The sequence below is a fragment of the Notamacropus eugenii genome, chromosome 5 (genome assembly GCF_028372415.1).
Source record: "Notamacropus eugenii isolate mMacEug1 chromosome 5, mMacEug1.pri_v2, whole genome shotgun sequence".
Classification (NCBI taxonomy): domain Eukaryota; kingdom Metazoa; phylum Chordata; class Mammalia; order Diprotodontia; family Macropodidae; genus Notamacropus; species Notamacropus eugenii.
Genome location: NC_092876.1, coordinates 271,801,906 through 271,816,714, shown reverse-complemented (window position 1 = coordinate 271,816,714; position 14,809 = coordinate 271,801,906). Strand labels below are relative to the sequence as shown.

General features: G+C 35.6%; 1 protein-coding gene across 5 annotated transcripts in view; it reads left to right on the top strand.

Annotated features, from left to right (window-relative positions):
- LOC140506074 (aldehyde oxidase 4-like) overlaps positions 1-14,809 on the top strand; it is a 120,231-nt gene that overhangs the window by 88,113 nt on the left and 17,309 nt on the right. For 4 of the 5 annotated variants that reach the window (XM_072612832.1, XM_072612833.1, XM_072612831.1 and 1 more), the window contains 10 exons: positions 2,168-2,255; positions 2,868-2,954; positions 3,180-3,371; positions 3,601-3,828; positions 5,897-5,992; positions 7,676-7,804; positions 9,839-9,913; positions 10,761-10,813; positions 11,239-11,353; positions 12,226-12,291. In XM_072612832.1, coding sequence (XP_072468933.1) covers positions 2,168-2,255; positions 2,868-2,954; positions 3,180-3,371; positions 3,601-3,828; positions 5,897-5,992; positions 7,676-7,804; positions 9,839-9,913; positions 10,761-10,813; positions 11,239-11,353; positions 12,226-12,291 — 1,129 coding nt within the window. The remainder of the gene's footprint in view (positions 1-2,167; positions 2,256-2,867; positions 2,955-3,179; positions 3,372-3,600; positions 3,829-5,896; positions 5,993-7,675; positions 7,805-9,838; positions 9,914-10,760; positions 10,814-11,238; positions 11,354-12,225; positions 12,292-14,809) is intronic. The other variant, XM_072612835.1, reaches the window with a different exon arrangement.

The following is a 14,809-nucleotide window of genomic DNA, read 5'->3' as shown; positions in this document are numbered from 1 at the left end:
AACAAGAGAGCTAAAAGTGAAATCAGTAAAATAGCAAATGAACAAAGTTTTAGCTTGGCAAGATTAGAAGAAACAAAAAGAAGTATGGGAACATATAATATAACCATAAAACTGAAAAAAACAGGAATATCTTCAAAAATGTAAAATACCAAACTATCAGAAGACCAGATAGATATTTTAAATAACCCAGTCTCAGAAAAAGAAATAGATTTAGCTTTACAAGAATGACCTGGCCAGGGGTGGAATGGTATGAAGAGGGAGAGGAGAGAGAGGAACTCCTAGTATTGAAAGATTCACAGAATGCTATCAAACTTTTAAAGAACAGCTAGTACCTACTTCACAAATTATTCTGAAAACTGAGAAAGAATATACCCTACCTGAGTCCTTTTGTGAAACAAATATAATCTTAATGCCTAAATCAGGGAAAAATAAAATACAGAAAGAAAACCTTAGGCCAATATCATTAATTAACATTGACTCGAATTTAAAAAAAAATTCTTGTCTTGCAAACTACAGAAATGTATCCAAAAAAATCATTCATTATATGTAAATGAAATTTATAAATATCATGGAAAGTTGTTCAACATTAGGAAAACAATCAATATAATTTTGCCATTGTCAAAGTACAACACTCTTCTGTGCTAAAAACTCTATAAAGTACAGGCATAGAGGGATCTTTAAAGATATCCCATAAGGCACCCATTTAAAACCAATAGCAGGCGTCATGTGTAATGGATACATGAGAGCCTTTTTACAATAGGTGTGGAAATGAGGCAAAGATGCTCATTCTCCCCAGTATTATCTGACACAGATCTTATTACAATAAGACAAGAGAAAGAAATTTAAGTCATAAAGATAGCTAAGAGGGGATAAACCAATCTTTATTTTACCAATTATGTTACACTTTACTTGGAAAATCCTAGGGAATCAGCAGATAGTAATTGAGAGAGTTGATATCTTCAGCGAAGTTCCAGGATACCGACTAAATCCTCATAATCAAGATTGTTTCCATATAATAACAACAAAATACAGACTCAGCTCAGTCTCTGTCTTCAATATGAAACCTTTTCTGATATTCTTATTTGCTAGGGCCTTTCCTCCCAAATTATTTTGTATTGATTCTATTTTGTTCAGTAGTTCAGACATGTCCAACACTTTGTGACCCCATGGACTTGTCAATAAAGTTTTCTTGGAAGAGATACTGGAGTGGTTTGCCATTTCCTTCTCTAGTGTGTCCCCATTTTACAGATGAGGAACTGAGGCAAATAGGGATTAAGTGAATTGTCCAGGGTCACATAGCTAGTAAGTGTATGAGGCCAGATTTAAACTCAGATCCTGATTTCAAGCCCAATGCTCTATCCACTGCACTATCTTGCTGATCCTAATATATTCTATTATCTGTTCTACACATATACCTACATATGTACATAGTGTCTTTCCCAATTAGACTGTAAACTCTCTTGAAGGCCAAGACTGTTTCTTTCTTTCCTTTGTATTCCCAGCACCTAACAGTCACTGACATGTAGGAGGTGCTTAATACTTATTGATTTATCAGTACTTTTCAAAGATATGTTTTCCACAAACTATAGAGTACATGGATACTATTGCCAGACTCCTATTTTTCCCATGATAGGGATATGTGAGAAATGCTCTTTGTTATATTATTATCTTTGTTCTAGTTTGACCTCAGTGACTTTTCATTTCTTTCTACATCATAATGTTAGCTAGCTGAGTAATAGATAGACTTTATTTATGGTTCTCAAGCAAAATTGTGGTCTAATAAATATACTTTAACCTGATATAGTTTTGCTGGACCTATTTTATTATAAATCTGTTTTAATCCTGAATAATTTTGAACCTAAAATTGTTGGGTCATGCAACATGTCCCCATCCTAAGCTAGGAATCTAATAATCATAGTTGAAATCAACCATGCAGCAGATTTTTCTCTTTCAAGAAAGGGAAACTGCAAAGTTGTAAGAAAAATCCAAATTCTGTCTTCCTGAGTCCTAAGGCCAGTTTATTGATCTTTTCTCATCCTCCTTGATACCGATCCAATTGTGAGAAGAGCTTCTTTACACAAATATTATGAATTTTGAATAGCTTTCGTGAGTACTCCCAGGGAACAGAATACCCATAGTATTAAAAGTATTAATTTGTTTACTTCAGAACTGGCCACCCAATTCGTTTTTGTCTGGAAAGAGGAGATGACATGCTAATAACTGCTGGTCGCCACCCACTGCTTGCAAAATATAAAGTAAGTGAGAGTAATAAATTCTCCAAACTATGGTTCAGTGTCACATTTCTTCTTCTTCCTCTCCTCCTTCTCCTTCTTCTTCTTCTTTTTGTTCTATATGTATATATATATATATGTGTATATATATATATATATGTGAGTGTGTGTGTATGTGTGAAAGAGAAAGGGGGGAGAGAGAGAGAGAGAGAGAGAGAGAGAGAGAGAGACAGAGAGACAGAGACAGAGAGAGGGAGAGACAGAGAGAGAGAGAGGGAGAGAGAGAGAACACTTAAGGGAGAGAGGACACAAACCCAGATGTGACACAAGTTGTTTATGGAAGATCAAAAAGCCATTCTCAGAACAGTTTCCATTCATCAGCTCAGGTTATTCAGTAGCTTCCCACTCTTTCAGGATGGGATACCCTCTCTGAGCTCTCTTAAAGCTAAGAAGGAGCTTATATCTCCAATGCTCCAAGTAAAGTTGTATAACTCATAGTTTATGAGCCATTAATTGTAACTTATAATAGCTTTGCTGTGTGATTTGACAACTGTGATCATTTGTTTTATATGTCAAAGTTAAGCCAATAAATTCAAGTATTTTCAATTTACCGGCATTCTTATTAATATATTGCAGATAGGATTCATGAAAAATGGCTTGATCAAAGCTGTGGATCTCCAATATTATATCAATGCCGGATGTACTCCAGATGAGTCTGAAATGGTAAGTTTCTAATAAAACAGATAAAGCAAGATTTCATAGCTCAGTAACTGATCATACAATTTAGAAATATACCCATCCTATTCAGACTCTGTCTGAATTTAGACCTATATTAAACTTTTCTGCATTAATATATGATTACAACAAAGATCTTTTCAGTTCAGAGGTCAGTTCAAATCTATAATGTTTGAATTTCTAATAGGTGTGTACTGTTTCTTTTCAATCTAGGTGATAGAATTCATCGTGCTGAAATCTGAAAATGCTTATGATATTCCCAATTTTCGGTGCAGGGGTAGGGCTTGTAAAACAAATTTGCCATCCAACACTGCATTCAGGGGATTTGGCTACCCCCAAGGAACTTTGGCAGTTGAGAATTACATAACAGCTGTGGCATTCCATTGTGGCTTACCACCAGAGAAGGTAATCAAATCAACACTCAGTGATTGATAGGAGTACCAATAAGGATTTAATGATCAGATAGGATAAAACTCCTGTGTGCACACAGACCTGCAAACACACAGTTAGTTTTCACAGATTCCCATTGCAATTATCTCTTTCCTCAGAACATTACCTAAAGTACATAAAGCATGACTTAAATGTGATATAGTCAGCTTCTGTCTTCATGATTTAATTGTCTTTTCTCTTTCAGGTTAGGGACATGAACATGTACAAAACAGTTAATAAAACAGCTTACAAGGAACCATTTAATCCAGAGCTGTTGAGAAAATGTTGGAAAGAATGCCTGGAGAAATCTTCATTCCAGAGTAGGAAAACAGTTATAGAAGAATTTAACAGGAAAAATTATTGGAAGAAGAAAGGAATTGCTGTCATTCCCATGAAATTTACAATTGGTGGGCTGGTTGCATATGAAAGTCAGGTGGGGCATGGGAAGAACCATCATCATATAAAAGCCTTTCACAAATTGTTGAAGATTAATATATTAATAGAACTTTCAAGGAGAAAGGAAAAAGAGAAAGAGTGATTTAAAAAGAAAGTAAAAAAGGCAGAAAGTTGGGAAAATGGGAAGGTGGGAAGGCAGGGAGATAGCAAGTAGGAAAGGTGAGAAGATGTGAAGGCAGGAAAGAAGGAAGAAATGGAGGAAGGAAAGAAGGAAAGAAAGGAGGAAGCAAGGGAAGAAATACAAGGAAGAGAGGGAAGGATGGAAGGAGGGGAAAGGGATCACCATCATAGAGAAAACAGCTCTTTGCCTTCCAAACATCTTAGTTTCTGGGCAGCAGTAGGAGGGAGATGTGGTTCTAGGTTTCACATCTTTGGGGCTTGGAAAGCACTATTGTGCTTTAAAAAAATTATGGGGCCCATGGAATATGCCCCCAAATATAAACAAGTATTATTTGATTGCTAAATAAGTGTGCCACTTTTTCACTTTCAAAAATCCCTTTTTCACATATTATTATATTTTATCCTTACAACCACCTGTGAGGCAAACATTTCAAAGCTGAGGAAACTGAAGCTCAGAGAAGTTATTATTCAATATCCAAAGTACTAAGGTAACATAGCTAGTAAGCTCAAAATTAAAACTCAAACTCCAGTCTTGTAATCCTTTGACTTAGGCTCTTTCCACAGGTGCCAGCTCAATCCCCAATTATTTATATCTTTCAGAAATCAGTAGGGAAATAATGCAGGAATCACAAAGTCAAGCTGCCTTTTTATTATAGAAAATAGCTGCATTATAGTGGAAAGCATACCAGATTTGGAGGCAGAGTAACCAGGTCTGAGTCCTGGCTCTTCCATTTACTAGCTGTAATAGTCCTTCACCTTTCACCTTAGCTTCTTGATTACTACAACGAGGATAAAAATAGCACCTAACTCACAAGATTGTTGGGAGCCTCAAATGAAATAATGAACGTAAATTGATAGGGTTGTGAAATTAAAGGAGATAAAATATCTAAAGCACTTTACAAACCTTAAAACGCTACATAGATATTAAGTGTTATACTTTGGAGACAGTGTACCTAGCATGGGAAGATGGACTCTGCTGCACACTCATTATATGACTTCGTGCAAGCTACTTTCCTTCTGTAGGCTTCATTTTCTTAATCTGTAGAATGAGGACTTTGGACAAGATGAATGCTAAAGTCCTTTTCATATCTAAATCCTATGACGTTATGAGATGAAGTATTTATTCTTCTAATAAAAGAACGTATAGGAATAATTCAACTCACAACTGGATCATGCTACAAAAACAAATGCATAAATTGGTGGCTTGGAATACATTTCCCCATAAAGCATAAGAAGCTTATGAGGCAGTCTTCAAAATCCCATTGGATCAATAAATTCGGAGGTAGTTCACCATAGGTTCTGTAATTCCACTAATATGTTTGCCTTCCTCAGTTTCTCTCTCTCTCTCTCTCTCTCTCTCTCTCTCTCTCTCTCTCTCTCTCTCTCTCTCTCTCTCTCACACACACACACACACACACACACACACACACACATAAATATCTAAAACTATAAAGGCAAGAGGAGGTAGAAATACATCTTCATGCTGCCAATAGTAACATATTAGTGACAAATGAATATAAGGAAGAAACTCCTACTAGATCCTTGTGGGATGATGATGGGCAGCAGTTGATGATGGGTAGCTCTTGCAGAGGATTCTCAAGGTGGTAGAGGGAGAAAAACAGAGGGGAGGAAACTTTCATAGGTTATTCAGAGGCAGGGAGAAAAAAGTTTGATCCCCAGACATGGGGGGGACGGGGCAGTAACCATTCATTCATGCATTTTTGTGTCATATTTAATCCAGGCATCTCTAGGTTAGAAACTCCCTGTAGTCATGGAGATTATGATTTTCTTCAGTTATACAAACTGAAGAGATTGTTGTAAATTGCAAAATAAAAACTTCTCTTTGGCTATTTGTGCCAGATGATTGGCAATGTTTGTTCCTTCACCTCTATCTTGGCATAATTGATATTTGTTTCTTTTTCTAGGCTGCTTCTCTAGTTCATATCTATCAGGATGGGTCTGTCTTGTTGACTCATGGTGGCTGCGAATTAGGACAAGGTCTTTACACCAAAATGATTCAGGTGAGATATGATAATCTCTCCATGTTTCATCAGACAAGAAAATGATCCACATCATTGGAGCTGGATTACCTTCTCTTTTTAGGAAAAACAAATACAAATCTGTTAGAATCTAAGCTGTTTGAGATCAATTGTATCACCTAATTTATTCTTATATGTGCCCCGAGCACCTTCCACATAGCAAGGTGAATGAACTTTGTTTTAAAGACACATTAGAAAAGTATTCAATGCAATAGTATGCTAAACTCAGATAAATTTAAAAAAAAAAAACATGGCTATAGGATGAGAAATAAAATGGGTTTGAGTTTTCATTCTCAGAGCTGGGTCTGATTGATAGTTTTGTGCTAATTCAAGAAAGTGTTTCCATTACTATTGACAGAGAAAATGAATTACAATTTGGCAACTTTTATTCCTTTGTTTTATATAATTGGAGGTTTTAAAAATATATCTGTTCATGATTAAAAACAAATTTTATGACAGTATTAGAATAGAGATTAGCATAAGTGTGGAATTCTAGGTGGCATAGTTGATAGAGTCCTGAGTCTGACATCAGAAAGACTTGATTTCAAATTTGGCTTCAATTACTTACTAGCTGAATGACCATGGACAAGTCACTTAATCACTGTTAGCCTCAGTTTTCTCATGTGTAAAATGGAGATAATAATAGCGCCTACTTACCAGGGTTTTTATGAGGATCAATTGGAATAATAGTTTTAGGCACACAGCACAGTAACACAGTAAGTGTTACATAAATTTTAGCTATTATTGTTAGTTATTTTTAAGTAATTTTACCACTTAACTGTAGGTAATGAAATTGTCCACATTTAATTTGGTTATTGGTTTACAACATGTCTGCAAAGCCCTTACACTTTTTATGTATGTTCACTCCCAAAGAGAAAAATGGTGATGAAATGACAAATACGGTGTATCTGGTACACAACAATGTATTCTAGTTATCATTTGGTGTTGAACCAGAAACACCTAATGACCATATTACCTTTGACCCACACAACCCCACCCCCCAGTTACATGTAGTTCTTTAATTTAACAATGAGAAGGAAGAAATTTTTTGGAAGTCAGACCTCTTATATGGCCTTTCATATTTTTAAAATTTCTTTAAAAATATGTATTTAGAGGCATCTTTATCCAGGATAATATACTTTATTCAGTACAATGAGAAGACATTTTCACCTCATCCACAGTTGATGACTTTATTTGGAACAGGTCATTCAGGGTTTCTGTCCATCCTAATCTTTTATCTTGTGAGCCCTTCCCACTGGATCCCTAGGGACATCCTTCAGTTTAGCCATTAACTGTGCTCCCCCTCCATTCTGCATTATTGAAGGCAGTCATAGCATAAGGAGTGCTAGTCTTCATGGTATAGCTGTTTCCTACTGGCGCAGAACATCATAAGAACACCCACACTTGGAGGAGAACCCATCTCCAACCATGTAATTGAAGTGGTGCATCTTTTCAAATGGCATTTTAAATGTTAGAATTATGCAATCTACAAATACAGAAAAGAACTATTTCAAATGTAGGTATTTTAGGAAGATATATCCATTTCTCCTTATAATTTACTGTCAAATATATTCAAGGTTCTTGGGTTTGGGGATTTGGGTACTCAAAAGTATCAGTATAACAGTGAAATAAGAAAGGTTTTTTCTTTTCTTGTGCTTCTCCCAGGTTGCTAGTCGAGAACTGAAAATACCCTCATCATATATACACCTTTCTGAAACAAGTACCACCACCGTGCCCAATGCCCGCTATACAGCTGGATCTATGGCAACAGATATCAATGGAAGAGCAGTTCAGGTTATATTTCTTTTTATCTTGAGGTTCTATTTCTGTCATAGCTGTACTCTTACACAGGGAAACAGAAATAGTATAAAGTCTCTCTCTGAATATTACTAGTTCTAGATAAGAATACCATTAGCCTATAATGATGTGCCCTCAAAGTAACCAACACTTAAATGAAACAGAAAAATATATCGTCACCAAGATAAGTCCAAATATCATCATTTAGACAAAAGAAAAGATGATTGACTTTACTTACAACTATATATTTGGATTTCTACAAATGTTCTTTTTTTCCTTCAATTCTTTATTTGAAGATTACTGGATTTGGTCTTTTAGGTACTGTTTAGTAAGGTATATCTTAATATATATATTATATTATAATATGCATTATTATAAAGTGAAATTATATTAAAGTGATAACATGACATAAAGACCCACTTATTTTCAGCCCTTATGATTTAATATAGGTGTATTCCAAAAGTCTTAGTACAGTTTTAAACTATTCTTAGAGTAGTTTTAAGTTTCAACAGCTAAAAATGTCATAAGACTTTCAGGATGCCTTATATATTCATTGATCCATCTCGAAATGCCCTAGCATTTGACTTTTACCTTAATGTTTTACATCTCTAAATGACTGGAAGTCTTTTAAAGAAAAAGTGGAGTTATTTCTCTATGAAACATTAAATACTGCAGCATAAATTTTCTTAAAATGAATAAATTAAACCTGATAATTTAGTGTAACGCATGGGAAATGTAACACTAATAAATAATATAAACATTCATAACCATTCAGTCTAAAATCACTCTCTTAAAAGTATGAACTATGATGAAATAATTGTACTAAAATTCTTCACATTGTCACAAGACCGTGACAACTTGTACTGGCCTTGGTAGGTAGCATTGACCATTTCTGTTGCTGAAAATCACCCATAGTTATCTTGAATGCAATACAGTGAAATAAACCAAAATGTGACTTTATAGTCCATGTGATGTTATTTTTTATTCTTTTAATGTATTTAAAGGCAGTCTGAAGCTTTGTTTATGTGGCTCTTCCAAATGGATCATTTTTCTATTTTTTCTATTTTTTTCAGTCATAGAGTAATTCTTTGTTAAATGGAAAGTAAAGAAATAGTCAGGTAAAGTGGAAAAATGATGAGATTAGGAGTTCTGTTTCTGGCCATAACACTAACTAGTTCTGTGATTATAGCCCTCTGCATTCCAGCTTCCTAATTTCTGAAATTGGTAGAGTAGACTAGAATTCAGCGGTGGGAAAGAAGTGGCCTCCAGGCTACATGTGGCCCTCTAGGTCCTCAAGTGTGGCCCTCTGATTGCATCCAAACTTCACAGAAAAAGCAATAAATAGGATAAATTATAGATAAAAGAATGTGTTCTGTGAAGTTTGGGTTCAGTACTGTTAAAAGTGTTTTGAAACCTGGACTGAGATCTTGATCTTGCATCAGAGAGCAATAGGGATTTTTGAGTGGGTGGTGCGAAGTGAGGAGAAAAATATTTTCATGTAAATATTACAGATGTTCATCAACATCAAATTTTATGATGATTTTAAGTTAAATGTTAAAGGGCAAGTTTCCTTGTCTGAAAAAAATGTCAACTTTAAAATGTGGGCTCCAGAGGAAAGCACCATATTTTTATAAGATCAGGACTAGAAATGAAATGAAAGATTAGGATGATTTTAAATCACACAGTTGAAACAAGTTGGGTGAAATGCAAAAAAACCATTTGTAGCAGAGAGGATGGCAGAGAAGATGTGAACTCCAGGAAGGGCTATTGGCAGTAGTTTGGTGACTGACGTGTGAGGAAATCACAGCAGAGGTAGAAGTAGAGAGACAAACTTGGAGAAATGTTGGTTGAGACAGAATTAAAGACGACAATTAAAGACAACAAGTACAGTAGATACATTTCAATATACTTTTGGATTAGAATCATTTTGTGGAATGCTTTTGGAGTATTTTCTTTCTGAGGCTATTTATCATTTATTTATCAAATATTTATTTAAATATTTATTATTTATCAAATATTTATCATTCCTAGAATGCCTGTCAGATTCTTTTAAAGCGCCTTGAGCCCATCATCAGGAAAAACCCAAAAGGAAAATGGGAAGAATGGGTAAGTGTTGCCACCAGGAAAGAGTAACCACAACCAAAGAATTGTTTGAGGTTTGTGGCTTCTATTGCAAGGGTTGAAGAAAATACTATTAAAAATTTTATTTGTAGTGGGAGAATAGGTCAATATTTAATCAAATGCAAAACTGATTCGCCCATCTCTACCCACTTTACTTCATTGCAAGAAAAAGACTAAGCCCTCCAGTCATTTAAATTTGCGGTGTGAGCTTTTACATCATGGAATCAGAGCTTGATTTACTGTTTTATTGATTATCTAGACTTAAGAAAATTTGAACAGTACAGATTAATCTTAAAAGGGTGTCCTGAATAAAGATGATTACCTAAGCATCACAATTTTCATCCCTTACATACTTAGCTGTATATCCAGAAAGGAAGAGGACCTAAAGAGCACAACAAAAAATTAATACTGATTATTAATTATGTGCCCTTCACTGTTCCTTATAAGGTTATTGTGAAGATCTGTTGAAGAGATATATCCAAAGCTCTTTGAAAAAGAGAAATTCATATCAAAATGGGTGCATGATTTAGATATAAAAGCTGATACCATAAGCAAATTAGAAGAGCAAGGAATAGTCTGCCGGTCAGATATATAGGGAAGAGAAGAATTCATGATTAAATAAGAGATAGTGCATTACAAAATGTAAAATAGATAATTTTGAAAAATTGAAAGTGCTAAAAGAATGAAGACAATAGGTACATAGATCCAATTCACACTGAAGAGGAGAAAGTAAGGACGGAGATAGGTGCAAAAGAGAGATGAAGTCTTCAACAGAAAACATTTTGCTAATTTTCCCACACTCTCATTTACTTCTAAAATATTCTCTGTTCAGATTTCTCAAGCTTTCATGGAATCCATCAGTCTTTCAGCTACTGGATATTTCAAGTAAGGCATATTTTTTGCTTTTTCCAGTGATTGTGGAGGTTCCATAGACATCTCAGGCAATGATACATCCCAGGAGATTTACATCCTAAGGGAAGGTTGTTTCCACTGTCCCTATACATAGAACTGCTGCCCACCACTTCTGTAACCAAGGGATTTTTCCACCAGTGGTTCAATCTTTTGCAGTGGGAGCAGGGTAAAGGAAAGGGTATCACATAGCCACAGCAAGAGAAGACAAGCAGCATCTATAGGTAACAACTATTTGAAAGAGCTGCCTTGGGGGCATTATGTGATAGAAGGCATGATGACCAAATTGTGCTATTTCTGGCTGGGCTGGAGTACAGATAGGTAAAAAAACAAGATTCATCCCAGTGGGATAAAATTTTCTTTTTGTTTCCATCCTGATTTATATGGCATTATCTTCTCAGGGGCTATCAGACATATATGGACTGGGAGAAAGAAGAAGGTAATCCATATCCATATTTTGTTTATGGAGCAGCCTGTTCTGAAGTAGAGATTGACTGTCTGACTGGAGCTCATAAGGTAAATGTCCTCTTACTTACAAATATACAGTGAACGTTTCTCAGGACTCTTTCTCATTAAGTATATGAAATGGAAGAAATTGTATAGTGAATAGAAAAATCATTAGAATAGGAGTTGGGAGACTTAAGTTCTAGCCCCAAATCTTCCCTGAACTAGTTGTGTGACCTCCTTGGATTCCTTAAGGCAGCTCCATGATGCAGTGGACACAGTATTGAACCTGGATTCAGCATAGACCTGAGTTCAATCCAGCCTCAGACACCTACCAGCTGTGTGATCTTGGTTAATCTCTCTTTGCCTCAGTCTCACAATCTACAAAATGAGAATAATAATGGCTAATTATTTGACTCAAGATTTGAATTCAGGTCATCCTGACTCCAAGTCATCACTCTTTCTATCATAGTACTCTCTCATATTAATTAGCACCTAACCTCACATCACTGTGTATTTGTTTTGCAGAACTATTGTATTTACTTTTCTGTGTTATATCCCCCAGTAGATTCACATGTCTGTGTGTGCATAAACATACATAGACAACATACTATCTGAAAACATCACCTCTGTTCAAATCTGCTACCCTACAGCCCTTGGTACAGCTAGCAAAATCCTGTCTTATATGACTTAAGGCTGAACATATATTGTAGATGCACCTGGACGTGTTTGCTTAGCAAATGTGCACTAGAGGGGTTCATTAGGAAGCCTGTTGACTCTTTTCCCCATATATCCCCTATTTTTCCCTTATCTAAATTGAAATTTTGGAGACTTAATAGACAAAATTGTGTGCATAGTTTTGTCCCAAAATATTCACTTTTAAAGCTAGGTCATTCAGCTTACCTGTTCCCTGATATGTTTATTTTTTTCCATTCTTTTCTCAGCTCCTCAGAACTGACATCTTCATGGATGCTGCTTTCAGCATAAATCCTGCTATTGACATGGGGCAGGTATGTAACAACCACCCCCACATCACCTGTATGCAACTTCATTTTTAGTTCTGTACTATTTTGATAGTTATTTTGGGGGTTTCTTCTTATAATATAGCTGAGAGTTGTTTCCAAACTATGCTTTTTTCTTGCCTCCTCAACAAATGCACATTTTCATTTTAAGTTAAAACTCAAAAACAAAATCACACCTGAAATTCTTCTACTCCAGCGTGTATGTACGTTTTTCAATCTGACCCTTTTATGAACATAGACACCAAAGGTTACCTCCTCCCTGATGCCACCACATTTCTCCAGCTATCTGTCCATATGTATTGATCACAGACAACCACATTACAAATTATGTCCATTTAGCAAGAAGACAAATCTTAGTTGTTGCAATAGGGCTTCCTCATCACCCTCTACATCATGAGCATTTATGATAAGAGTGGCTTCTGGGAGCCATTAGCTATTTTCTTCTCTATCTTCCTTCCAGAGATCTACCCAGGATGATTTATTTGTATATCTCAGTCAAGTTGCTACAAAAAGAGATACTGAATGGCATGGTAAATGAAAAGGAAAACTAAGAATCTTTATAAGTCCTGAAGAGACTAATGTGATCATTGTAAATGCCACATGATTTCCCAAATACAAGCTTGCCAGCTCTCTTTCTCACATTCAGTTTTAGAGCAACTAATTGTCCCAAGGCAATTGTCCAAATATATGCACTGGTGGACTAACCCAGTAACTGGTCATTCACTCACGTTATAGTCTGTACAGTGGGCAGTTTTAAGCTTATTAAAGTCTAAATGACACTAAAACTTTTAGTACAACCTGCATTTAGTTTCTTCCTGCATGGATTGTTGGCTTTTTGTCCCCTGAGGGAACATGGTCCTTCTTGAGGAAGGCCTGTAATGTTCTAGGACAACACAATATTACCAGTTACCAGGACCATTTGGAGAAACTCACCTTCTAAAGAAGATTCCCTCCTTCATGTGGACCTTACTCAGAACACCCTCCTAGAGACAATGAATGAAGTGGTGTAATGGATAAAATGCTAGACCTGGAGTGAAGAAGACATGAATTCCTCAAACACTAGCTGTGTGAGCCTAAAGAAGTCACTTAACCTCTGCCTACCCTAGTTTCCTCACTTATAAAATGGGGATAATAATAGCACCTATAAAAATAATAATAATAATAATGGATAGTAATAATAAAATGAGAATTATAATAGCAACTTCCCAGAGTTGTTGTGAAGGTTAAATGAGATAATGTTTGTAAAAACACTAAGTATAGTGCCTGGCACCACACAGAATAACCTGGCATATAGTAGGCACTTAATAAATATCTTCTTTCCTTCTCCTTCCTTCCTTCTTTATTTCATTTCTTCCATTTCCTTCCTTATTTCCTTCCTTCCTCCCTTCCTTATTTCCTTCCAACCTACCTTCCTGCCTTTTTTCCCCCTTCCTAACGGAAACCATCTCTGTCAAGCATATTTCTCCTTATTTTATGCCTCACTTAATATTAAACAAAAGGTACTGAACAGTTTCCTCTTGGTTGGAGTTACCAGGGGGATCCATGTGTGATCTTAATATGTAAATAAGAGACGATCACTAGAGGAGAATCTTTAAATCTGTCTTTAGTTTTACTGAGTCATTTGGGGATTAGAGGGAGGGATTGCAGGGTGGTATCAATAAAAAAGTACAGCAGAATTCTGTATTATTGGAATCATTCAGTCAAGTATATATAAAAGAGAATAATTTGCCTGTCTCTTCCATTGTTTATGTTTTTTTCAAAGATAATGATGGATTACACATATATGTGCATAGATCATTTTCAAAAAGATTCGAAAATAGACTCATGGATCAATAGTAATTGATATTATCTCAATCTCATTTGAGATTAATATCATGTGTGACTTTCTCTATTCTTTTTGCCTCTTCCCTTCTCTAAGGAATTTTGTAAACTGTTCCTTCATTGCTTTCAAGTTTGTCACTTCTGGCATGAATTTCCTTTTGTTTGCCTGATCTAGAAATATTTCACTTGAAGAAAATTAAAGGGCTACATATATGATAGCTGCCAAGTAAGGGAGAAATTTCCATGTGGAACAGGGATCAGAAGTTCTTTTTGACTTCAGAAGGCAGAGCTGAGGGCAATGTGTAGAAACAAAATAAGGATAAAGGTAAAGCACTTTACTTGAGTTTAAAAGCTTCAGCCATACACATATAGATCAGGGAGCCATGATGGGATCTGAAAACAGCAAGCTGAATGTAACATGGAGCTGACTCCTCTTTCCTTTCTACTTATCTTACCCCACTCAGTAAAATGTTAGTATCTTGAAGCAGGGACTGTGTTAAACTTTTTTTTTTTTTAAATTTCCACTGCATAGCAAAGTGCCTGGTACATAGTGTTTAATAAGTGCTTGTTCATTGATTCAACTAAAGATGAACAAAATCATTTTAAGCTTTAACAGCATAAAATTGCACTAAGACTTTGGGACATCCTCTATTTGATCCTAGAGGTAATAGGGAACTACTAAAAT